This window comes from Copadichromis virginalis, linkage group LG9, assembly GCF_057382275.1.
Source record: "Copadichromis virginalis isolate Kocher_CV1m ecotype Utaka linkage group LG9, C_Virginalis_male_GT1.1, whole genome shotgun sequence".
Classification (NCBI taxonomy): domain Eukaryota; kingdom Metazoa; phylum Chordata; class Actinopteri; order Cichliformes; family Cichlidae; genus Copadichromis; species Copadichromis virginalis.
In genome coordinates, this window is record NC_140626.1 from 25596547 (window position 1) to 25621980 (window position 25434).

At 39.3% G+C, this 25434-nt stretch overlaps 3 protein-coding genes and 1 long non-coding RNA gene across 8 annotated transcripts; 2 read left to right on the forward strand and 2 right to left on the reverse strand.

Moving 5' to 3' along the window:
• Positions 1–381: 381 nt before the first annotated feature.
• Positions 382–9894, forward strand: sgk3 (serum/glucocorticoid regulated kinase family member 3). The gene is made up of 17 exons (XM_085468466.1): positions 382–679; positions 4580–4750; positions 4875–4958; positions 5113–5185; positions 5268–5343; positions 5546–5621; positions 5808–5857; positions 5954–6011; positions 6231–6314; positions 6403–6534; positions 6873–6985; positions 7466–7502; positions 7845–7931; positions 8191–8286; positions 8444–8599; positions 8789–8878; positions 9512–9894. The coding sequence occupies exons 2-17, from the start codon at positions 4655–4657 to the stop codon at positions 9680–9682; spliced, it is 1479 nt and encodes a 492-aa protein (XP_085324592.1). The 5' UTR covers positions 382–679; positions 4580–4654; the 3' UTR covers positions 9683–9894.
• Positions 9895–10463: 569 nt separating this feature from the next.
• mcmdc2 (minichromosome maintenance domain containing 2) lies at positions 10464–23725 on the forward strand. 3 transcript variants are annotated; one of them, XM_085468463.1, is made up of 15 exons: positions 10465–10893; positions 10970–11100; positions 11184–11243; positions 11447–11642; positions 11735–11857; positions 12943–13044; positions 14131–14259; positions 14397–14634; positions 15251–15465; positions 15541–15698; positions 16036–16215; positions 16289–16428; positions 16832–16941; positions 17129–17325; positions 23111–23725. In XM_085468463.1, exons 1-14 carry the CDS (start codon positions 10797–10799, stop codon positions 17293–17295), a joined length of 2046 nt encoding a protein of 681 aa, XP_085324589.1. In that variant the 5' UTR covers positions 10465–10796; the 3' UTR covers positions 17296–17325; positions 23111–23725. The 3 variants fall into 3 exon arrangements, with proteins under 3 accessions (XP_085324591.1, XP_085324589.1, XP_085324590.1); XM_085468464.1 differs by having other exon boundaries at positions 10467–10893; positions 15251–15456; XM_085468465.1 differs by lacking the exon at positions 11184–11243 and having other exon boundaries at positions 10464–10893.
• LOC146701990 (uncharacterized) lies at positions 17015–20739 on the reverse strand. 2 transcript variants are annotated; one of them, XR_014922260.1, is made up of 6 exons: positions 20541–20739; positions 19199–19250; positions 18909–18975; positions 18385–18446; positions 17677–17739; positions 17015–17263 (listed from the first exon to the last, which is right to left on the reverse strand). It is a non-coding gene; the product is annotated as an uncharacterized LOC146701990 (long non-coding RNA). The 2 variants fall into 2 exon arrangements; XR_014922259.1 differs by having other exon boundaries at positions 20537–20720.
• tcf24 (transcription factor 24) lies at positions 22484–25434 on the reverse strand. Of its 2 annotated transcripts, XM_085468472.1 has the most exons (3): positions 25352–25434; positions 23018–23452; positions 22484–22767 (listed from the first exon to the last, which is right to left on the reverse strand). In XM_085468472.1, the coding sequence occupies exons 1-3, from the start codon at positions 25352–25354 to the stop codon at positions 22657–22659; spliced, it is 549 nt and encodes a 182-aa protein (XP_085324598.1). In that variant the 5' UTR covers positions 25355–25434; the 3' UTR covers positions 22484–22656. The 2 variants fall into 2 exon arrangements, with proteins under 2 accessions (XP_085324598.1, XP_085324599.1); XM_085468473.1 differs by lacking the exon at positions 25352–25434 and having other exon boundaries at positions 23018–23434.

Genomic DNA, 25434 nt, shown 5'->3' on the forward strand with positions numbered 1-25434 from the left:
TGAACCTTTGATGCCTGAGGTGGACAAATTTAAGGGGTTTTGTTTGTTTATCATTTGTTTTTCTTAAATACATAGATTATAAAATAAATGCATTATCACTTATTCGCCACTTTTGAAACCTAAACTGCCCAATTATAGAATGACTCAAAAGTATTATATGGGTTGGGCTCCAGCAGAAAGCACAGCTTTTTATCTCAGAGGCTACAGTAAGATGTGTTTAATATGTTTAATTAGAACTATGATTGGCGTGAGGATACGGTGGACGGGAACATTAAAGTAAAACAAAGTGCTTAAAATGTGTTTGTTTTTAGCACAGCGGCTAAGCAAAAGACATCAATTCAGGAAGTTTTATTCCCCTTATATTTTGAAAAGCAGCACCGGAAGTAAAGTGGTGTCTAGTGTGTACTTCACGGCGGTCGCGTCTGTCCGTGTGAGGTCCCGTGACAAATTTCATTGGAACTTTGTGCGGCCAGGAAACACTGATGTTTCCTGCTGCGCTCACTTGTCGGACGGCTGTGAGCAGTGAGAGAAAGCACACTTTCATTTGGAGGGTTTAGGGACTTTCGTCCCTGCCCGACCTGGACAAATGTTTGCTACCTTAGCAGCTTAACTGCCGTAGAGCGAAAAATCCCCGCTGGAACTGCGAAAATAAAGGAACACCGCGTCAAAATCCTGAAAGGTACGTGATGTTCACGTAACTCCTAACGACGTGTTGGCTAGCTGTAGCTGTAATATTTACTTCAAATGAGGAGAACTGGTGCCAGTGTAATGTTAAGTAATATAATGCTAGTTATAACATTAACCGTTTGTTGCTCAAATATGTCACTAAAGAAAGTTTAGCCGAGAGACGCTTAAAGTTACTAACTTGTGTTTGTGTTTGCTCATCTACTGTTTAGTACTCATCATGTCCTTATAGCTTAATACTGTATTGTTTATAGTTTGTGTTACATTTGCGGTCTTGTTAGAGTGTATGAAGCTTATCGTTTAGTGTCTGCCGGGGGTTTATTTGCGTGTGTGTGTTGAGCTCCTCCCTCCCCTGTCTCTTTTTTCTTTTCTCTCACGTCCTCGGATCGAAAATGTATTATTAAGAAATTATTTTCCCCTCAATACACGTAACATGTGCACAGATTTAAAAGTAGTACCGGTGTAAGTACACCTGTACTCTTTGTAAGCTTTTGCCGATACTTTTGGCAGAATGAAACAGAAATAGTAAACGAGGCCTTTTTCAATGCTGTCTTCAAGGGAACTGTCATCCACATAGCTCTACGTAGCTTTCAGACTTCAGAAGCTGTCACAATGAATGTTCACCTTGAATGTTTATCCAAGCTTGTGTGATATTAACACGCACCAAAAAACTCAAATTTACACTGACAGGAAGGTTGCTTCCCTTGGTGATCCCTCTTCATCACTCCGTTTCCTCTTATTATCCAAAGAGTATATTTAAACTCACATGTGGACTCTCATCTCATCTGTCCATTTGCTTTGACTGGAGGTCAACTTCACATTTCCTTCCCTGATGTTAATGTGTGGTTTTATGGGACAAATACTCACATTACAAAAGAGCCAGCTCAACATCTGTCATAACAGAGCAAGCTCCTTAAGGCTGCTGAGCGTGCTCTCTTTGAGTTCTTATTTTCTGCAGCTGATGAACCGGTCATTTCTTGTCAGTGCACACACTGATTCAGGTTTGCTGCGAAAAGGAAGTCAGTAGACACTGCGGCTGTCTCTAAGCTGTCTCGACTGTCAGGTTAGGGTAAGAATTTGGTCATGTGCTGATGCACTATGTTTGTGCTCCCCGCACTACTCAAGCTGCACTTCCTCTATCAGAGATTTGCCACTGTTGTGGCAACGCAGACTGGTCTGAGTAAAGGTTAGAAATTATCTTTCGTCCCCTCAAAACTTTGCCTTTTTTTTTGTTGATCAGCAGCTGCTTGCCTGACTGAGCTTTCGTGGTCTTCTAGTGTTGCTTATGCTTTACTGTACATAACCACAGATGTCCCTATGTTTGAACTGATCATTGAGAAGTTTTTTTTTTTTATCCCATGTAGTAGGCTGTAATATTTTGGGTCTGTCATCACAAGTTAATTCATGTTGTGATGTGGGCATAAACTGTGGCGAGGACACATGTTTAACAATAGTCTCATTCCTTCTTATTCGCATTGTGATTCCCACTCTTTGTTTTCACTTCTTATTATTTAACTTGACAGTGCGTGCTGGTGGGTGTGGTGAGCTGCAGCATTCCATACTTAGGAGTAGCAGCCTGTGTCAGGCTCCAAATGTAGGTTTCACTGCACGGTTATATGTTGTTTCCCCCCATCAACAAAAAAAAATTCTGGAATGTTAAAAAGCGGGTCCTACCCTGTGAGCTTCACAAGCCATTTAAGCATGAAAAACACGCACAGATGTGAGGCAGCTCGGCGATGTGCACAGGCATTTTAGTGTGTGCCAGCCACAATGACGCAACCTTTTTTTTTTCCATTACAGAATTGGTGTACACCGATTCTGTAATAAGATTCAGTCAATTAGATCAATACATATCCTAATTTATCACCAGAAAATATGTTTTCCTGCTTTTACCTGTTTTTATTTTTTTTAAATCTTAGGTGGCGGGTGTCACGAGAATTACACATTAAAAGGTCACCTTGGGCTGAGGCTGATGGGTTTTGATAGACTGAACAGTCTCAGCAAAATGAAAATATTTCCTAGTTACAGCTCTATTTTTAAACAAATGCTTTGCATATGTGGACAAGCAGTTGTATTAGAGGGAAAAGTTAGTACTGGTAATACTGGCTCTTTGTGTTCTTATAAATGTGAGTAAAAGTGAAACTAAAAAGAAAGTTTTACAGTGTCGTGACAGAACAGAAAGAACGCCTAGTGATGAAGAGGGCATGAAGGTCCCTCTGACTGCACTCATGCATTTTAAAGAGGGCCGCTCTTTTACCGTTTCCTCACCCCAACGTGAGCAGAATGAGATGCCCACTCAGGATACACTCAGGATCCGTACGCGGCAGGAGAAAGCTGTCACAGAGCAGGTTTTCTGTGTGTTTTGAGAAAGCAGCAGGGCTCGGAAAGATAAAACTACTAAACAAAACTAGGCTGACCTCACAAATCTCAGACAATGGTCAAGTCAGAGCAGCAGACAAAGAGCTTTGTTCTAAAACAACAGACGTTACATAACGGACAGAGAAGGATATGCCGCTCTCTGTGTGTTCAGTTAGATTACACAGTGTTGAGTATTTACAGTACACGTGATCATTTCAGGTCCCCAGTTAAGCTGGAGACAGAAGACACTTCTGTTACAGTTTATTAGAATTTACTCATTAAGACTTATCAGTATTAACTTTGTCCCCCTTCACCTTAAATCAACTGAAAGCCTGACCTTTTGTTAATTCAACAGTCAGGGGAAGGAATTTATTGGATCCCAGCAATTTGCTTTATTTATTTCCTTCTAATGTTTTGCTTGCTGTGTAACTCTGGCTTCAAAAACCCCTGCAAGGTTTAAAAAAAATTATACATTTTTCTACTGAGCCAAACAAGGGAGAATGTCACAGACTCAGCATGTTTGAGAGCTAGTGTGTGAATCACTGTGGGCTTGTATGTGCTCAGTTGTTAGGGGAGACATGGAAGAGATTGCATGGATAGAGTCATCTGGAAGAAGATGGCACGATTAACAGCAAAATAATAGCTAGTATGTGCTGTATTGATATGTTTAAGTGTTATGTTATTAAAACTGAGGGAGGATGGGATATGCTCACAGTAAGGAGTGAGTTAACTGGTTGCCCAGGAGGAGGGAGCCCACCTGCTGCCATGTTGCAGCTCACTGACCCATCTGTTGTCCCTGTACTCTCACCACAATCTTCCCTTTTTAACTCTTTACCCCTCAAAAGCCTAGCAGGAGTAACCCTTGAAGCTCTTTTATGAAACTAATGGTTTCTGTCATATTTTAAGCCTGCTTAAAGAACAAAATGACTGGGTGTGCATCAGAGGCAAGTGAAGGTGGTCTCTGCCTAGGCAGCTACCCTTGGAAAAATCCAGAAACTTTATTTCTTAATAGTCAGATGATATATGATATAGTCATTTTTATGGGTGAAAGAGTTAAGAAAGTCGAAGGACTTGTAGACAGACTTTCAGCCAAGACTACATTTGAATAACGTCTTTTTAAAAACTATTACCTGTAATGTAACAGATAGTGACAAAAAAGAAGAAAAATACTTACACTCTTCAACGTTTTAACATACGGTGTACATAACCTAGTTTAAAAATAACTAGACCGGTGTTACATATTTTGTTCTGTTGTGTATTTAACATATCTTAATGATATGAATGTTTGATCCTTGGCAAAATAAAACTGAGCGTTTCTAACACATGGGATGATACCATTTCGAGAACTGAGTGCTTATAAAGTGCAAAGCAGTTACAACAAATACTGTGCCGATATAATCTGATTAATGAGCAAAGGCTGCCACCTCTGAAGTGTGCAGTGATGTAAGCCCTGCAAGCTGATATGTGTAGTGAGCAGAGCAAGACCAGTTTCACTTCCTGTATAACAGAGTAAGCTCTTCTCTTTCCTCTTTTGCAGTAGAGACCCAGAATGAGGATTGGCCAGTCGTATACTTGAAGCCTTTTCCTGGGGGACACATTACTGCACCTTTGAATGCTGACCGGCCCTAAGATGGAGGACCAACCCAGTTTTCCCAATGTCAGCATCCCTTGCCACAATGAGCAGAGGGACAAAAAAAAGCGTTACACAGTGCGTACATTGGTTCATTCATATTTTTTCTGCAGGAAATGTAATCCCAGAAATGGTCATTTAAATTAGGACTTGCTACTTTTCTTAATGTTTACATGAATTATGGTTGTCTGTTTTTTTTCAGGTTTACAAAGTGATTGTCAATGTTGGACAACAGGAATGGTTTGTCTTCAGGCGATATGCAGAGTTTGATAAACTCTTTAACACAGTAAGCAGTGGAACATCTTGATCTTCCATCAAATCTAATTTGGGGGGCAGATGTTGTGTTTTATGATATTAAGAATCATTCAGAATAATTACAAATATGTCAGAATAATCTTCTCCCTTCTAAAATAATTTTCTCTGTTGCGCTTTTAACACAGTTAAGGAAACAGTTTCCATCTATGAACTTGAAAATTCCAGCTAAAAGGATATTTGGGGACAACTTTGACCCGGGTAGGTGTTTGCATATGACTAAATAGGCCCTGCTTGATCTTTGTTGCGTGCAAGTGATTGATTGTAGGTTTGTTTTAAATAGAGTTCATCAAGCAAAGAAGAGCCGGGTTACATGAGTTCATCAAAAAACTCGTCTCACATCCTCAGCTTTGCAACCAGTAAGCGTAGCAGCTCCTACTGTTATTATACAACACTATATTATATATTGATGTCTGATGCTAACTTTATTAGGATGAGTTGTTCAGATTTTTTTAGCCGTGCTTTGTGCTTATTTAAATTAAAAGTTGTACTATGTTAGCTGTCACCTGCTGCTGTTAGAATGTTTTTATTTACCTGCTTGTCCTGTGTTAAACTTCACAGTCCAGATGTGAGGGCATTTTTACTAATGGAAAAAAGGGAACAAATATCAGATGCCTCTGAGGATGAAGATGAAAAGGTATGTAGCAGTTTTGGATGATGGTTTGCCTGTCCTGATGATAGCATCTTGTCTGATAACCCTTTTTATACATGCATAAATATATCTATATAAATATTTCAGACAGTTATTTTAGGCTGTTATGTTAATATGGCAGCTGTGGGTCTCACTGGCTTATCTAAATGATGTTTTTCTGCTCTACAACAGAACAACTCTACCTCCAGAAACATCAACCTGGGACCCTCTGCAAATCCACAGTATGTTTACTAGAACATAGCTGACAAGGCCTTGATGTTTTTATCAATTATTTCTATCTGAAATGCCTGTAAATTTAAAAATATTTTATCTTTCAGAGCCAAGCCCACAGACTTTGACTTTTTAAAAGTCATAGGAAAAGGGAGTTTTGGGAAGGTATGTAATTGGTGCAATACTGGAAAATATGTTCACTTTATCTTCATCCCAGATGTTAGACAGTGACAAGTTTTAATGTCATTACTGTTGAGGAAGCAACAGGTTTTAGTTCTGCATGTGTTGCCCTTTCCATGTAGGAAGTGAGAATCGGATAAGGAATTATTTTGGTTTTCAGTGTTGATGAAATTCTCAACGTGCTCTGGTTCTCTCCTGATGCAGGTTTTCCTCGCTAAACGAAAACACGATGGAAAGTTTTATGCCATCAAGATCTTACAAAAAAAGATCATTCTCAACAGGAAAGAGGTAAAACTTTGATCACCACTGAGTTTATCTGTATTTTGGCTTGGATATGTGTATGATAATGGTTCACATATATTGTTGTGCCAATCAGCAAAAACACATCATGGCAGAACGCAACGTTTTGCTGAAGAACGTGAAACATCCTTTCCTGGTTGGGCTTCATTATTCCTTCCAGACTAAAGACAAGTTGTACTTCGTGTTGGATTTCATCAATGGAGGAGAAGTGAGTTGTTTCACTTTTATTTGTAATAAAATCACACAGAATTGAGTCACACTGTCATGAACAGCTGAGAAATGAAGCAATAAAGAAACTTTTTTAAAAATCCCCCTTTACTGTTAACACACCTCCATGTGTGATATTTTTATTAGCGATTATAGCATTACTTAGAGTAAGGGTGGCTTTTGCATGTTACTGCTTCAAGTGTGATTGGCTTTTTTAGCTGCGCTGCGTGACAATCAGCATGCCATTAAAGCCGAATCTTACTCTGAACTAGATGAGCAAAACATGCCAAAAATGAAATATCAGTATTTATAAGTTCTCCATAACTTTTTTCTTTTCAGCTTTTCTTTCATCTTCAAAGAGAAAGGACGTTTCCGGAGCCCAGAGCAAAGTTCTACATTGCTGAAATGGCAAGTGCGCTGGGATACCTGCATTCTCTCACGATTGTTTACAGGTATGCTGCTGTTCAAGTGTCAGTCAAGCCAAATATGTAAAGCCAAGATACAGTCATGTGAAAAAGAAAGTTCAAGTGATTCTGTGAAGTCATGTGAAAAACTAATACTACTACTACTAGCAAATAGACCGTGCAGAGAAACTATGAGGAGAAAAACCCCGAAGAGCTACGTCTCAGACATCTCATGATTGAAATGCTATGGTGGGGTCATAAAAAAGCTGTGCATAAATGAATGCCTGCAAAGCTCACTGAACTGAAGCAATGCGGTAAAGAAGATGCAGTGTGAGAGGCTGATTACTTCAAGCTAATAAAGCTAAATGTGTTTCTTTAAGCTGTTATAGGATGAGATATACTTAGTTGTTTTTTGTTTTTTTTACAAGACTTTCTTCAAGTGTAGAGCTTATGAAATTAAATTGAAATTACATTTACTTCAAACATATGGGCGTTTAAATGCAACTGTGTTTGAAATTATTTTTTCAGAGACTTAAAGCCAGAAAATATCCTTCTTGACCACGAGGTAAGTGTTCAACGAATCCCGAAATATATCTCAATGCCACTTTTGGATATCATGTTAGGGTTATAACTGGTGGAGGAGTTATTACATAAAACACGTACAGGACACATTTCATTCTCCTGCTGTCATTTCCAGTTCCAGCTGGACGGAAAGCGTGTGATTGGATTAGGTCTTATTAATGATTTTCCTGCCTAGCCTCATTGAGAAAGTTAGGAAACGGTGAATGTGACTGACTGCTGCAGCCAACATTCCTAGTAAACAATAGTATCCTCAGTCCCGGGGGTTAATGAGCTGCTTGTGTAGCACATGTTATCTAAAAACATCCCTATGTCCTCCCTTTTCTAGGGGCATATCGTACTCACAGACTTTGGATTGTGCAAGGAAGGCATTTCCCAGAAGGACACTACCACTACATTTTGTGGAACACCTGAGGTTTGTGTTCCAAGAAAGCCTTTTGTTTAACATGACAATCATTGAAAACCTTGTTACAAAAGTGAAGTTAATAATTTTCCGCTGTGTGTGTGTGTGTGTTGTAATTTGTTAAACTACTGGAGAATAAAATACACTTTCATATGCAAAAGAACTGTAGCATTGATAACTGTGTTTTAAGCTAGAAGGAAAATGTGAGAGTTAATGTCATATTATTATGTGGGGTTTTTTCTTCTTCTTCTTCTTCTTTTTAAATGAGCAGTACTTAGCTCCAGAGGTCTTGAAGAAGCTGCCGTATGATCGCACAGTAGACTGGTGGTGTCTGGGCTCAGTGCTGTATGAAATGCTCTTTGGTCTTGTGAGTTTTTACTTTGACATTTCCAAAAATAACTCTGATTTGTAAATCTGCTTTAGTGATAAATGTTGAAACATTTCAATGAGTTGCCACATTTTCCTACTCACTTATAAACCTCTACTTTTCTCTCCCCCCCCCCCCCCCCCCCCCAATATTCTAGCCACCTTTCTACAGCAGGGACACACACGAGATGTATGACAACATCCTCCACAAGCCGCTAACCAGGCGTCCCGGTGCCTCCAACACAGCCTGGTCTCTCCTCGACGGGCTGCTGGAGAAAGATGGCAAGCGCAGACTGGGATACAGGGAAGACTTTGTATGTCTCATTTATTAAATTGATTTTCACTACAGAATTTGTAACTTTTGAGCTCCCTCTAGTGGCCCATACCTTTAATGTATATGCGTGTCACTGTCTCTAACACTAATTAAAAATGAGTGTCATTCTTCTCTTCACGCTCTGTTAGCTGAAAAATCATGTTGAGGTTTATTTACTCTTGACTTTCAGATTGAGATCAGAAGACACAGCTTCTTCTCTTCCATCAACTGGGATGACCTTGAGCAGAAGAAGATCCCTCCCCCTTTTACACCACTTGTGGTAAATATTTTTTCCTGTAATCAAAACCACCTGGGTATTTTACACTTATTTTGACTCTTCACAAGACATAATTCTCTTGGCTTTGCAGTAGTATAGACTTACAGGACGTTCTGTACAGTACATTGTTTATATACTATTCTAATCACACTGAATGACTAAAAACATCTTTGTGGAAATGGAGTAGCTTTAATATTTGAGTTATCATGTTTATAGTATGAGTAGATCTAGTTCATAGTAATTCTTAAAGAACAAACAAGAATAAACTTGTAACAAGCGTGCACATACATGCAGTCCAACAAAATTAGATATGCAATCTAACAGAGTATTGACACAATGAAAAGGTCACATTTCGCTTAGGTAAGCTTTGTTGCAGGGGTATCTTGTTGTTTGTACAACTACAAGTCTTGATTTTTTTTTTTTTTTTTTTTTGTAAACTGGCAACTCCATTTATAATTTTTTATGATTGCCGTGTCTTTTTGGAGCACAGTGTAAAATTGAAACAATGCTTTTCTGTCACGGGAGTAAGTCACCCTTAGGTGACCTACTCTGTGATGGTGTTTTGTATTTTTTAACATGAATGATAATGTGACCTCTGCACTTTTTTTTTTTTTTTCTTTTTTTTTTTTTAAACAGAGCTCTGTCAGTGATATCTCAAACTTCGATCCTGAGTTCACAGAGGAGATGGTCCCCAACTCAGTGTGCTGGTCTCAAGAACAGTCGATTGTCAACGCTAGTGTTATGGAAGCCGATGACGCTTTTGTGGGCTTTTCTTACGCACCGCCTTCTGATGATTCTTTCCTATGAAACATTCCCATAGAAGCATTCAGTTGCCTTAACCATTCTAACTTTTTTTTTTTTTTTTTTTTTTTTACTAAAGGGAAGCAGTATAAATGGATTAACTTGTTATGTGAAGCCAAAGCACGCAGCTGAGAAGGAACTGCACTCAAAATAGATTTTGGTTGAAACAAGGTATTATTTTACCTGTATTTATAATAATAAAAAAAAGACAGATTCTATTTTTTAGATTTAGGGACCACTGTTCTTTATTAAAGTGATTTCTGTCAGTTTACAAAATAAGCCTTTATATTGCCTTAAAATTATCCCTTAAATAAAGTCAGTAAGCAGTTTTCTGACAAACTTGAACAGTTCACTGGATTTTAAGTGACTCAATTTGACTCTCAGACACAATTGTGTTTGTTTATGTAATTACTGTAAAAAAACAACAACTATTGTTTATATTCACATTCACATTAAGCTGGAAGTGGGGATTACTTGAGAAACCAGTAAATGCAGCATTTTGGTTTGTAGGTCACATTTGCAAAATGGAAAAGACTGTCTTCTGCTTCATAAGTTACCTTTCTATATGATTTTTTTTATTGAACTGTATGTGTTTATTTTTTCTGTTATTTGCATTAACAGTTTTTTTAAATTCAGAAATTCCACAATGCTTTTCTTTGTCTGGCAATTAAGTAGTCCTGTATTCCTGCACAACAATAAAAGAAAATTAAAAAAAAAAAAAAAATCGGTTTGAAATGTTTGTGGATAAATTTAAGCCCAGCTCCCTTGTTTTAATAACATCTTCATTGAAGTATGCATAAAAGTGTGTATTTTAAATTTGCTATAAATTAATATTAAGCAATAACGTCAATTAGAAACCACTGAACTGACAAATTTTCGCATTATGGAAACCAATTTATGAAATTTTCTTAACAAAACAAGAAGTTCCATAATTTTCCTTAAAATATTTTCTTTATAGCCGGAAACCGAAACTATATATATTTTAGTTTTTCTGTATGTACAGTTATAAAAATTTTTTAAAAAATTATTACGTCACATTTTGTTGAAGTTAGCTCCCCCCGCTGAACCCGGGCTAACCTCTAAACATTAAACGTCTTCATGATATAATTTGTTTTTAAAAATGGCTGACATTTTATCGCTGAAAGAATCGGTTTTGGTGTACTTAGACAGAAGCGGTGGTCTTAAGAAACTTTGCGAAAACTGCAAACATTTTAACGGTATGAGGTTCCGCTCCACGGCAGCCATGACAGCTAAAATCACCGAGTTTTTAACTTTGCTAACGGTCATTTTCAGGCACACAGCAGACCGAGGCGGTGTACAGGTTTTGTATAGGTGTTAATCCGGCCGATGTGCTGGAGCTGGATCCTGTACTGGGGGACTGTGTTCTCCATGACCCCCTGAAAGCCACGGCTTTGTTTCAGTCTGTAAGTGAAAACTGTGGGCAAAAATGAAACGTAGCTACACTTTTGCTGTCAGCTTAACTATATTTAACCAATTCCTCATTTAGGTTTGTTTCCTGGCTATAAAGACCCTTTCACTTATTGAAAAAATACACATGGAGAGTCAGGTAAACAACCGCTTCCCCTTTCACCGAAACAATACTGTGTTTTGTATAAATCCACAAGTGAAGGGCTCGTTTCCGTTTACTGTCCCAGTAAACAATGACTCCTAAAGGGAATGCAGCCCTCATTAATACACCTGGGCTTTTCCTAGTGTAATAAATCAGATGATGCCTCTGTCCTCTAACAATGTGTGTGTGTTTCTTTTGAGGTGAATGTTATTTTGAAGTTCACACACCTGCCTCCATTCCCCGAGTACACACTGGACCTTTCCAGTTTTCCTCGTTTATGTCGCCCTTTGAGGCCTGTCTCCATGGAGGGCCTGGTCATTTCCATGACAAGGGTCACAAAGTACACCCAGGGGGCGAGGTTCCTCTGCACTGATGATGACTGCCCCTGCTCTACAGGTACTGCAGTACATACACATACTCTGTGGTTTTTAAGTCAGACTAAGACAAATGCAGTATATAAATTCTCATTTCTGTGATGCTGCTTGTAGGTTTTCACCACATTCGAGTGCACGCACCCGGAGCAACAGAGTCAGCCACAGTGAGAAACGACTTCAGCTGCATGATGTGCAGCTCCCAATTGAAAGAGGATGTGAAGTTTAGAGTTTTAGGAGGTACTATTGATTCAGAATGCTGCAGTGCGTTGTAAGGTTTGATTTTAACATATTACTACTGCAAAAATATCAGGTCAACCCCTCATTTTTTTATGTTTTGCTTCCAGTGAGCCAGACATTCTTGTGATTTTTTTTTTTTTTTTTTGCTTGTGCTCTCTGAAGGTCTTTCAAAGATTTTCTTTGGACATTGGCTGCTTTTTCACTCAGTTTAAGGTCCATACTTGTATCTGTCCATTTTCATAGGAATGTTGTTTTGTTTGCTTTCTGTTTGTTAAATCACCTAACACTGAACTATAAATCATTCAAGTATATTGGGTCACGTCCTGTATACACATACAACAAAACTTGGTAATAAACCAATTTTAAATTTATCTTTACACACTATGTTACTGGCAGCCTTTTACAAAAACACAATTTTTATTCATTTTTTAAGTGAATCTATGAAAAATGCAGCAATAACACAGTTTGAAAGATATAAAATAGTATTTTTGCATCAACAAAATCAGCTGAAAACAGCCACAATAACACGGTGGAGGCTATGTCATGGTTTGGTGCTACATTTCAGCCAGTAGTGTTGGGGATCTTATCAAATTTAAGCAATTATAAATACTGAAAAGTTACATCGGACTTTATTCCACCATGCAGTGGCATCTGGAACCCATCTCACTGGCAGCTGTTTCATTCTTTAACATGGCAATGATCCCAAATAAACTGCCAGTCATAGATTGGTCTCTCCAGAACCTGGTCCTCAAAATGATTGAAGCAGTGTGGCATCATCTTGAGAGAAAATGGAACAGAAATGCAGCCATCATCCAAAGAAGCGCTTTGAATGTCCATCAGGAAGCCTGGAGAACTAATCCTGAAGACTACTTAAAGAAATGACAAGAAAGCTGCCTAAGAGATTCCAGGCTGTGATCTGTCTGGAATTATAAGAAATTTGTTGCTGCTTAATATGCTGTATTTCTAATGTATGCTTACCCATGTTTCAGTAAATCATTGTGCCTATTTCCCATTTTCCTTGCAATATATAAAGTGGCTCCAGACTTTTGCACAGTAATTATGTATGTGTGTTTTTTTGGGTATAGACAAGCAGCTGGTGGAGCTGATCCATGTCAAAGCACTGGATGTTCTAAGAGGCCACGAGCAAAGCTCAATGAGATACCAGTCTGTTACCCTGTTTCTCAGAGGTATGTCTACAGTCTGCAGTGTGCAACTGTTTTAGCAGCGTGAATAACGGAGAAGAAAACTCATAGCTTTTTTTGGGAGTGGTGAAGGCAGTGGCAGAAGATGAAAAATATGCACTAGCATGCATTACAATACATCATGATCACACTTAATAATACCCAAGAGCAGAAACACAATCCATTACCCAACGTTTACATCAGAGTAGCCTAATCCTAAAACAGACGATACAAATCATAACACCAACAGTACTGAGTGTGACGGCTCCTTCGTGAAGGTCAGCACTGATCTGCTGGTTCAAACAGGACTTTGTGCACCTTGGCTTTTTGATTCAGAGAACAGCTCCGTAACAAAAACATATCTTCACTATAAAACATCTGAACCACGCAGCAGAAAACCAAATAGCTTGTTATTTGAAAAGACTAACGGTCATTTACCCCCACTCTGTAAGGTGATTAATCCTTTTTCCTTGGTTTTCATTTGTAAACTGAAGCATTTAAAATCAAACTGCACTGCAGATTAATATCCTCAAAATGCAAGTTTATTGTTTTGTTTGGAAAATAAGATCTTAATCCATTACTCTTGAGAAATGTGGTTATAATGGCTTATATTTACAGTCAAATGTATTGAGGTTTGCCATTAATTTTCTCTGGCTTGTTAAACGAGGTTCGCTTTGAAACACAAACTTGGTGGGGGAGAGTTCAAATAAATAGATTTTAGTGCAGCCGGCTGAGCACGGTGCCTCATGGTTGGATATTAAGTGTTTCTGTCCCCTCGAATAACATTGTCCCGCCAGCACCCCTGAGAGCTTAGCAAATCTCTGCAGCAGGATTAACATATTCTGTTGACCCAGTCCTGTGGAGGAATTCAATACAGCGAGCTCCCGTTACTAAACATATATGTTAATAAGTGCAAAGAACACTCATTAGCTGGCTGTGCAGTTCGCACACAGTGAAATCTTTGTTCTGAAGTCCTCACTCTGTTTCTCTTGGCAGTGGCTTGTAGGTGGCATGCATGTTTCTTTAGTAATCACCGGGCAGCCGAGAACAACTCCTTTGAGTGTTAATGCTTTGTTTCCCCATCTCATGTAGACGAGCTGTGTAACTCCATGAGAATCGGGCGATATTACCGGGTGTTGGGCATTCCTGCACATGTGCACCAGTGGCCCAACATTACCTGGAGTGTGGAGGCAAATAGTGTCCAGCCGTGGGAACCAGTGTGTAAGCCTGTGAATTATCTCCCATTAAAATTACAGAATGAATAGCAGATATATTAAATTTGTCTTCATACAGTGAAGTCTCAGGTTTTATATTTTTTAATTGTAGTAAAAGACCATCTTTTACAACTCAACTTACAGGTGACTGTAAAGTCAGCGCCCGCTTCCAGGAGCTGTTGAAGGGAACGGCCTCGTCTCCATGGAGGTTCTCCGCAATTGTAGCTCACTGCTTTGGGTTGGACGTGGCTCCTCTAGGCTTGTACGACACTCTGAAGCTGAGCTTGCTGCTTAGCTTGGTGCAGACCAGAATAGATGAAAAGGACACGTTTCACAACTTGGATCTTCTTGTTGTCACCACTGACACGCTTATACTCGACAGGTAAACAAATTTAAATGATCTGAATCCTGAAACCTACTGCGTCCTAAACAGGGATGTATACTTAGAACAAAAAGTAAGGAAATTTTGTGTTTGATCAATTATGTCTGTGTTGTAACAATGATTCTTGGCGATAAATCTTACACTGTTGGAAAGCCTGTTTATTTCCCCTTAAATGGTGCCACGTTTGTAAGGAAATGCATTTGTGGGTTGTGCCCATAAAAACTTGCCAAATCTTATCTGCCAATGCCAAACAGCTTTTTCTGCTATTTACTCTTGTTTGGTCTCGTTTATTGGACTGGAGGATTGAAGTCTTAAGAAAGAAGACATAATGGCAATTTAACAATTTGTTAATTAACAAACCACGACCTCAGTAACATGTGGAAGGACCATGAACAGCCACAACAGCCCTGGCACCTCCTCCTCATGCTGGGCACGAGCTTGGTCACACACCATCACACAGCAGTGTGTAACCACATGCTTGCGTTATGAGTGCTCAAGTAGAATAGAAAAGTGCTATTTAAGAACCAGTCCATTTACCTAAATGGACCCACTAGGTACCACACTTGTGATCAAATCGTCCTCGTTATCCATCCATCATCTTATCCTTTTGTGCTAGATTGATGACATACAGCTTGAGTTTGGCCTATCGTGGGATCAGGCATCAGGCCACGGGGGAGATGTTCGCATGCCTGTCCCGGGATGAACATGGGGCAGGTACTGCTAACATCCATGCTGGTTCTGTCCTGCTAGCCACTGGGGGTGTTTGCCTGTTGGGAGATCTGAGCTATTACAGAAAGGACAAGTTGGATTCCATTAAGTCAGGTAACGAATGTAAGTGCTGCAATAACCTTAAAAGGATGTCAGCTATAAAAATCATGAATCTTTTTTAAACAAAAATTTTTCCAGTTATGGAGACCCGCACACTATCAGTGTTCATCCCTGGAAAGAAATATGGTGAGGATGCAGACCAGCAGCTTTCCTTTCCAGTCCAGTGTAGCTTCTGGGCCGCCACAGACTCCTCCCGTCGATCTGGGAGGGCAGACTGTGGCGCACTGGGAGCAGCAGTGAGTTCAGTTCCATCAAGTTATTGTTGTATGAATGTGCTTTACTGGGTCTAAGTTTAGATTTATGTTTGTAACTTATTTTGCCTATTACACAGTTTTTAAAAAAAGGCCCCTTTCCTTCAGCTTAGATGCTGTTTGTTGGTGCTACAGGCAAAACAGGAAATTGAGACAATTTAGTGCTCTTGAAGGAAGTGCCCTGCCCAGGCAATTATACTTCACAGCAGAACCCTTGAGAATAATCAGTGCTTTGTGTTGCTCTTTTTGTAGGCAAGGGGTAAATAATGAAATGTAACCATTAAAATAAAGGTTTATTGACAGCTTTCTTTACTGTGAGCAGGAGATGGGTGCTGTACCAGCTCAGTTGGCAGATGCCTTTGGCCTTGTCATTGAGTGTAGAGACAGGGTTGGAGAGCAGGCCCTGCTTGCCCAGACTGTCCACACCCTCCAGCATGCAGTACAGTCTGGAAAACCCCATGACCCACCCTGCTGGGAGTTTTCCACTGAAGACTATCATGAGGTTAACAAACATGTTCTATTACTATTATATTATAAATTATGTTATATTGCTAATATACTATTATATTCTTCAGCTGGTGGCCCATGCACAAGGTTTGCAAGTGGAGCTCAGCCCTGCAGCAGAGAAAATAATCCATGGTTACTACATGGCGAGCCGTAGAGTGCGATCACAGGGTCAGGGTGTCAACATGTCTGTGGCCTCTATCAAGCTGCTGTAAGTGCTTTAATGGCTTTTTACATTCAATCTCTGCTTTCTGCATATTAAACTGCAGAGGTCAAAGTCTGCTGTAATGTCAACTTCATCCACCAGGTGGTGCAAGCCCACTCTATTGCTGCTCGTAGATGACCATTTTTCATGCAACTTTGACAAATGTTTACAAATCTTTCCCACTGTGGTGACACGTTTTATGTTCAGCTAAAACTATGAAAATAAATGTTCTCAGTGAGAAGGCCAAACAGGGCAGGCCACATTATACTGTCCATACACAGCCAGTCTTGATTTATCCATTTACATTTTAAATGTAACATTTTTATTGATTACTTGTCCTACAGTGTATTAGAAAGGTCTTACTGAATACAGAGGCAGACATTCACATTGTATATTCATTTTGTCACAGGATCTCTTTGGCTGAGGCCCATTGCAAGCTATGTCTCAGAACTCAAGTACTAGAGCAGGATGCTGTGATCGCTGTACTCCTTTGTGAAAGCTCAGTCTCACTCAAGCATGGTATTTATTTCATTTTTACACCTCATAACACTAAAAGGTAGATATTTAGCAATTTAATGACATTACTCGATGGTTCTGTTCATAAGCATGGTTCATTTTATTGATCAATATATAACATTCAAGATAATAAAGCATCAAACACCAATATAATATACAATATATTCAGGATTTTCTCTTCTTCATACAGGCGCCTCTGCTCTCATTATTCCACCCGATCCAGTGTTTCCTTGTGACCTGGGAGATGTAGATGGTTTGTGCAAGCGAGACGCTGCTCTGGATGAGCTCCATCAGCTTATCTTACGGTTCATCTACACCAACGCACCTGGAGCAGACACATACATTACAGAAGAGTGAAGCCTCTCTAGGTTGTTTAACAAAATGCAGGTAGGCAACACAAGATTAAACTCCTTTATTTTTACATTTCAAATCTGTACGCTGATCAAATACAACCAAACAAATAAATACGTGCTGAATGCAGATAAAAAGATGGATTACCCAAAATCTGAATCCAGTACATGTTTAAAAATATTGCATCCAAGATTAAATAACCAAAATACACTTAAGATATTTTTTCTTGCAGACAAATCCCCCCACCAATTGTGCATATCAAATAAAAAAAGAAAACAACTATCCATTTTTAAATTGTAAGCACGAAGGGGGGGGGGGAAACTGAGCTCAATGTGGCATGTGCAGGTCTGAAAAACCAAAGTGACAGAGCTAGAACCTGTTACTTACCTTTCAATTGTGGCCACTCTGTGTACTCCCAAGTCATTCAAGTGTTTCCGAAACCTTGCACATCTAACAAATATACAGTATATAGTCAGTCAAATGAGAATAAATGATTTATGTGGGTTTAAAAGTAATTTTAAGTTCAGTTAGTCACATTCTCAGCAGCCCATTTTGGTCTGATGGGTAAACGGCGAAAAAGTGAACTCATCATTACAAGTTACATCAGCAGACATACCAGTGAAGTAAGCTGGCAATTTATGCCTCTTTTACACTAGTAACTACTCAGCTCAACTAGACTCTGTTTCAGACGCTTTCCATTACAATTGAGTCCTAAAATGTGCTTGCAGTCGTTATAGCAACGCATCTGAAAGTCCAGTAACGACATCTGTATGTGACAGAAACACCACAATGTTTGTTCCTATGAAGCCATTTCTGTCATTGCCAGGTTTCAAAAATGGAAGAAGTCACTTTCTTGACTTACTGAGTGACACTACTAACTGGCCAATTAGTGGTATTCTGTCTGTTGACGTCATATTTTTGGACTGGAAACCCAGCTGGGTAGGTACTAAAAATGTACCTGATCCCAGGTACTACCACGTAATGGAAACCCCTAAAATCCCAGTCTAGCCAAGGCGTGCCAAGTAGGTACTAGAGGAAAAGGGCTATTAGAATACCAGCTCCTGAATACACCAGTCTACTACTGGCTTTACTTACCAGGAAAGGCATGAAATCACTGCCAGTCACTGTGTAGCTCCATTACTGCTGCTGCTGTTTATCTGCAGAATTAACAATACACAGTGTAATTTTAGATACAGGTAATGTAGAAATAATAGGCTCAAAACTGAAGAATTTCAGAGGTCAACTGAAATCAGATTAACAAAAGAACAAAATTTCTAAATGGAAAGTAAATGCCAAGTTTGGCAAGATGAAATTTTCTGGCTATGTGTGAAACTATTACTGTATTAAATAAAAACTGGGGTAAACTATGTGACACAAAGGCTGCAGCTGGTAATTCAGTAGTCCCAAATCTCACCACTTAATTGTCTGATGGGTAAACGGCGAAAGAAGTGAACTCATCACTATTCCAGCTGCAGCTATAGAATAGCTGCCGCAAAGCAAATTAATATAACTTGTTGTTTGGGAATCATTTTAACCACTGAATCAGTATGAGCAGACAAGATTTGCAACAATTACTGCAGTTACTCATTTTTCCATTTTACTGTTGTGAAACCACTAACCTGTCCTCAGGGAAAGGAGACAAAGGATTAGGCATCTCGTGCCTCTCCTGCAACCACAGCATGAGACCTGAAGCAAAATAAACCACTGACATGAACTTCCTGAAAATCTCTTCATACAAATCAAATATGAGGCTGTCTGATGTTATGCTGGCTATTCAGTTAGTCACAGTTTCACCATGTTATTGTCTGACGGGTAAACGGCAAAAATGTGATCTCATCACTATTCCAGCAGCTGGACTGAGCTACAGTTACACCAAAACTTAAATATGGTCAAATATTTCAGCTCTCACCTTAAAGGGTCAACACAGTGAAGACATCAGGTTATTTGCAGCAGCATAGCATCTGAAAAAAAATAAAAAATAAAATAAAAAATGAGTTAGTTTAGTATGATCTTTTGGTTTTATTAAGGACCAGCCTAATAGTTCGCTCTAACTTTAAGTTTTTAAATCAAGTAGTTACTCCCTTTCAACAGAAATACACCCCAACCACCTCTCAAGATCAGTGAAAGTCTGTCACTGCATCTTTTCCAAACCTTGCAACTAATTGCTCTCAGGAGTGATGGGATATTGATTTTCAGCTTGAATAAGTAAAATGTACTGAAAGAAAAGCCAATACAGCGAGAACAGATGACTGATCACCTGAAGGTCAAAGGTTGCAAAATAACACAGCCCAGGAGCATGGCTAACACCGCATGTCTGAGAATGGGTTCAACAACAGGTCACGACCTCTGCCATGACCTTATGTCTTCATTGGGGCCTTGATGACTTTCCCCAGTAAACTAATGAGAGGTGGTAATTCCCTGACCAGCAGCTCTTCTGGTGACCCCTTGACAAGATTAGACGTAGCGTTCAGTAAGATGCTGAATGACAGTGAGTCCAGAAAAATGATTTATTACTTTACTTCAGGGATGAGACCTGTCTATTATAACGAGACATGCACACCAATGAACAAAGGTGGCGAAGGAAGACAAATCCCCAATATTACATTTGAGGTGCAAATGCAAACTTTTTAAATATGCTATCACTTGCTTTTAGGCAACCAAGAAACCAGAAGTAACCAGAAGTTTGTCTTTAAGCCCTTATACGACTCTTTAAACTTATAAAATTCCCCATCTTAATATCTAATACAAGTTCGCCATCATTTCAGCTTCGTTTTTAGTTTACGCAGGCATACATCCACAGATCTGCAAAATAATACTTCACGCCACGTGTTTCTTGTGAGCCTAACGTGTTCACATTTGTAAACTGGAACCAATGAGATCGTGGGACCGGGAGACGAGAAATAAAAATGTCTGCCACATGAAACGATTGTATTTTATTACCAACACACTAACGTGTTTTTGTAAGGACAGAGTTGGTGCAATGCTCAAAATCAGGAGCCAGATTAGCTTTACTATACAAATGGAATGAAACACCTTTTAGTGTTTTAACTATGATGAGAAACAGTAAAGCGAGGGGAGGAAAGCTACGCTGTACTCCTTTCACCCACGTGGCTGAGTAGCTAGCTAGCTTCATGCTACCGACTAATGGCCTGTTTCAAGAGCAAATTCATATTCATCTTGAAAACACGCTGACTGATGGTCCATTTTAAGCTATGCAAACGTACACAAGCGTGTCTCTATTGCTTACCTACGTGTTGAATCGCGAAGAAGTTAAATGTTGAGAAGAGCTGAAACGCCGCACTGCCTTCTGCAGCCATCTCCAGGGGAAGAGGAAGAGTTTCCGGTCCGACCTCCTGTTTCTACGCACCACGGCTGCGCAGTGCAGCATGCGAAGTGCACAGCGAAGCATTTTTTAAGCTTCTCTTTAACATCTAAAGTGCTCTTATTTATGCACTGTATTGCATAAAGTTTTAATAACAATGATGATGGCCTGTAAAGACATATACATATGTGGTGATTTTTGTTCAGTTGTCGTCATTCTATATTCTGACCGATGGTCATTCTGGGCATGCGCTCACGGGCCCATGTAAAGGTGTGTGTGTGTGTGTGTGTGTGTGTGTGTGTGTGTGTGTGTGTGTGTGTGTGTGTGTGTGTGTGTGTGGTGGTGGGGGGGGCATCCAAGAGGCAAATGGAATAATAAATAAATTAATAAACAAACATCAAACATACTAATACCAGCGCTGTATTCAGTTAAAAATAGATCTGAGAGAGAAAAGAGACAAAGCAAGTGTGTGTGTGTGTGTGTGTGTGTGAGTGTGTGTGTGTGTGTGTGTGTGTGTGTGTGTGCGCATCAAAACTTACATTAAATTTATTATTATTGGTAATTTTGCCATTTAATATAAGGTACTTTAGAGCTTTTAGTGAAGCTGTACAATCATGGCCACTTTTCGTTTTTTTTCAGGAAGGTACGATGCTCTGAATTTGGAACTACTTCTATGTACTTGTATATGAACGTTCCTGTGTAATATGTCTGATTACTGAAGAAGGAACAGAAGGCCGAGCATAAAACAAATGAATAAAAGTGAATTTAAAAACAAACAAACAAACAAACACAAAAAACAAACAAAGAGGGGTATGTAACTTGATGATCTGGACATGTGACAGCAAAAAAATCAAATTAAATCAAAATGAATAAATAAATAAATAAAAAATATATCATAATTTCTGTTTCTATGCTCTTCTTTTATTTAATCCGCACTAGCTAAATTAGGGAAATATCGTCATTTGTTTCATTGTAGCCTAAAGGGATTTACACATACCTTTATCAATATTTTAAAAATTACATCATGAAATCCGATTAATCAGTCTAACAGAGTCACCAATAAAGATATTTTGAGTGAAGAAATTGGTATTATAACACTTATCATAACACTTTAATTCATAGTGAAGTATTAATATTTTAAATGTTAGTGATAAGAAAAATAATCAGAAATAAGAAAGCAGTCATCCCTTTTAAACTGTATGGATTGTAATTGTTTTTACTAACACTATAAATTATGCATTCATGTATCGTATTTTTTTATATTTTATGATAAAATAATACCAATTATTATTGTTTACATAGACCTTTTAGCCAGTCGGATTTCTAAAATCAGCTGCAAGACAAGTTAAAACGTTTCTTTATATTTGAAATTTGTGTTATCTCCAAATTCTTAATCGAGCACCACAGATGGATTTGATTAAAACCTACAGCCACACAATTACAGTGACTGTTCAGAGACCACAAAAACCACAATCACTGTCCAGCAAATGCCATCAGTAATAATAATAATAATAATAATAATAATAATAATAATAATTGGAACACCTTTAAAATGTTTCGTTCAAACCTTGGAGACATATCTTCTTTCATTGTCAAGTAATTTATTCACAAACACATTTACACCCATGCATGTAAAAAATAAGGAGGAACATGAGACTCGGAGCCTGCATTGTGGGCTCCCTGACAGACCACTTCACATGACAGATGTTAAGTTATTCACACATGCATTTAGTGCAAATGTCTCAGCTGAAAGTGCACACTCAAGCATGACGGGCTCGTTGCCCCGAGGAGTCTCTGTAAATATACCTGGGACGTGTGTGGAGCTGCACAATGCAGGCAGGATTAGTCGAAATAACACACAGAAATGTAATGTATGCTTTCTCAAAATTTATACAATAAAATTCACGTAATATATTAATTTACAAGGTCTTCCTAATTTGCGGTGCTTTAGTGGGAGCTATTCTACAATCATGTGCCGCTTCGGAAGTAAAGCATGAACTCATGCACAAAACGAAGCTGTTCGGTACAAATGAATTAAGCCTATTTTACTGGGAGGTGGACGACGATGGGCCTTGATCCTGTGACTCTGAAGGACTTGAAGTGTTTAGGAATTGCCCGGTTGCTCCAACGTACAGCCTGGATCGCATTGGCCATTTCTGTAGGGGGAAAACAGAAACTAATAAATCGAAATATTTAAATTGGTAAAATAATTTCTAAAAGCAGAGCTCGGTGGTGTGACAGGATTTTCTGCATCTATAGGATAAAGGCTGTGCTAACTTCTTATATTTTAAAAAGTGAGAAATTTCTAACAGAACATGATCACCAAAATAATTTTAGAATAAAACAATTAATGAAGAATTGAAAACAAAACTAGATCTCTAGTGATTAATGCTTATTAACACTGACCTTCACCGGGTGCAGGTAGCCTTCGCCTTTCAGTGAGTGTAACGCCTCTGTTTGTTTCGTGCCCTCTCCTTCCTCTGTGCCTTCTTCCTGCAGAGTTCGAGTCAGATGGGCAATATAGGTGGTGGCCAGTATCAGCACGTCGAGTTTGGACAGCTTGGTGTCCGGCGGCACTGACGGCAAAGTCCTTTGAAGCTCCAGGAAGGCGTTCCTCAGCGTCTGTACCCGGCTCCTCTCCCTCGCCGCATTCGCTGCTGCCGGGCGTCCGATCCCGCCGCTCTGGAGCACTCTGGCCCGGTGGAGCTCCTGACGACGACCGTCTGGACTCGGGCTGGAGCTCGGGCTGGATCCTGGACTGTCATCCACCACTGCTCCGGAGCAATTACCGCTGTCCATTCGGAGCGTCTGTCTTCCAACCATCGGGGTGCACTTACTGACCTGGATGAAGAGGTTTTAGGTTAGCCTATACCTGCCCACTGTAGCTGCACATTTTATTTGAACTCTAGCTGTAACTTTCAGCCATTTTACAGACAAATTTGAATATTTAATTGAGTCCGCTGTTCTGTAGCAAATGTTCTAATTTGAACTTAAACATTTATACTTATCTACACTATTAAAGTTGCTGCCTTTTGCATTTATTTATATCCATAAGTTAAGTTCTGTGATTAAATGTCAAACTGTATGATGCTGCAAATAAAACAGGAAACACACTTCAAGTCTAAAAAAATCTTTCAGCATCAAAGAAAAACAAAACAACAAAAAAGAAACCTAATCCAAATAACTGACAGCTGTCCAGTTGCACTGACATAAATTTATGCTCAGAAGATTTCCAAACCAAGTCTTTCCCGGCATGAGAGCTTTATCTGTTCGGTAGTCTGATGGGGAGTTTACCTCTGGTACTTCTCAACGGCTCTGCCTCAAAAAACGACATGAAGGCAACCCAAAGAAGACGTCGTTAGGTCGGAGAATTTGCTCGCCAATGTAGAAGAGGTCCCTTTCAAAGTCCAGTTTATCCTTATAAAGTATGCAGGAACGCTGCGCCGCAGTCCCCGTGTACGCACATCCAACACTTCACCTGTGTGCGTAAGTCTCGGGAGCCCTTAATTTATTGGATACACAAAGCGGCGGACAAGTATTTCACTCCGACGTAATTAATCTTTCGACCCATAACACCCGCTCGCAGCGGAGAAAAGGCTGCTCTTTCCCCCTTCCCAACTTATTTCTGTCTGGGGGCAGCAGAGGCTCGTTTTCAACGCCAGAGGCAGGGCTCTCTTTTGCTTCAACTCCGATATGTGCAGGCCGTATCCCACTCTAATTGGCTGCGAACTTGACACTGTATTTTCTTCATAAGCCTATCACCAAAAAAAGAAAAGAAAAAAAAAGTGGCATTGGGGAGAAGTTTGGTCACAATTACCTCAAATATGCTCCTTAAGGTCAGAAACAAAAGGCTGGTCTACCAAAACACTATTTGCAATAGACCATGAAGCCAAACTGACAAGGGTAAGGTGATATGCAAAACATGTGACGAATTGCCAGAGTGTCTTGAATTGCAAACTCATTGGAACAGCTAATAAATAAACTCCAGCACTGCAATCAACAGGCAGGCGTTGAGGAAATTCTTGTGAGACTCATAAATTAATCACTCTGATTTTCAGGGCTCCAAACAGAGATGTCGGCAAATTAATGAAAGGAATTATTCATAATATGTGTATCCTCAGAGTGTTCTTAATAAACATTGTTTTTGTAAGGATGGGGTAACAGTATTGCTTCGGGCCACTAATTATAAGGAGAAGTAAGGGAAGGTTAAGTAAGCTTGTTTCCCTAATTATCCCGCATCTTTCAGGGTTACGCACCCACGTGGCTCCCCAAAAACTCAAAGTAACGACGATGAGACCAAATATGTCCGCGTTGTGGCTTTATATGTTATAAAAGAGGACGGAATCATTTATCACGGCTGTTTAAATAGAAGCACACGCTGTTAGTTTTGGATAATGTAAAGACTTGTAATAATAAAGCAGAGCGATCATTTAGATTGTGCCACTCTGGATCTCCATGTTCACTTATTTGCTGACATGCATTTAGAAGAAAAATGACATCACAGGAAATGCATTGCAACTAGCAGTTTGGGTTTGGACAAATTATTTAAATCATCAGACCCCCCCCCCCCCCCCCCACACACACACACACACACACTCACACAAAGCAATTATCAATAAAACAGCTGTAAAAAAAACATTAAATAAGTGTCTTTATTTTTTCCCCACAATGGTTATTAATTTTAGTTACTTATTATTTCAATATAATGAAATCACTTTAGAATATGCTGTAAAAACATGCCATAGGTGAAGGAAGCTGCAGTGACTCTGAGTTCCCTGCAGTTTTGCAGATATAATAATCAAGATGGATAAACAAGGCACAAG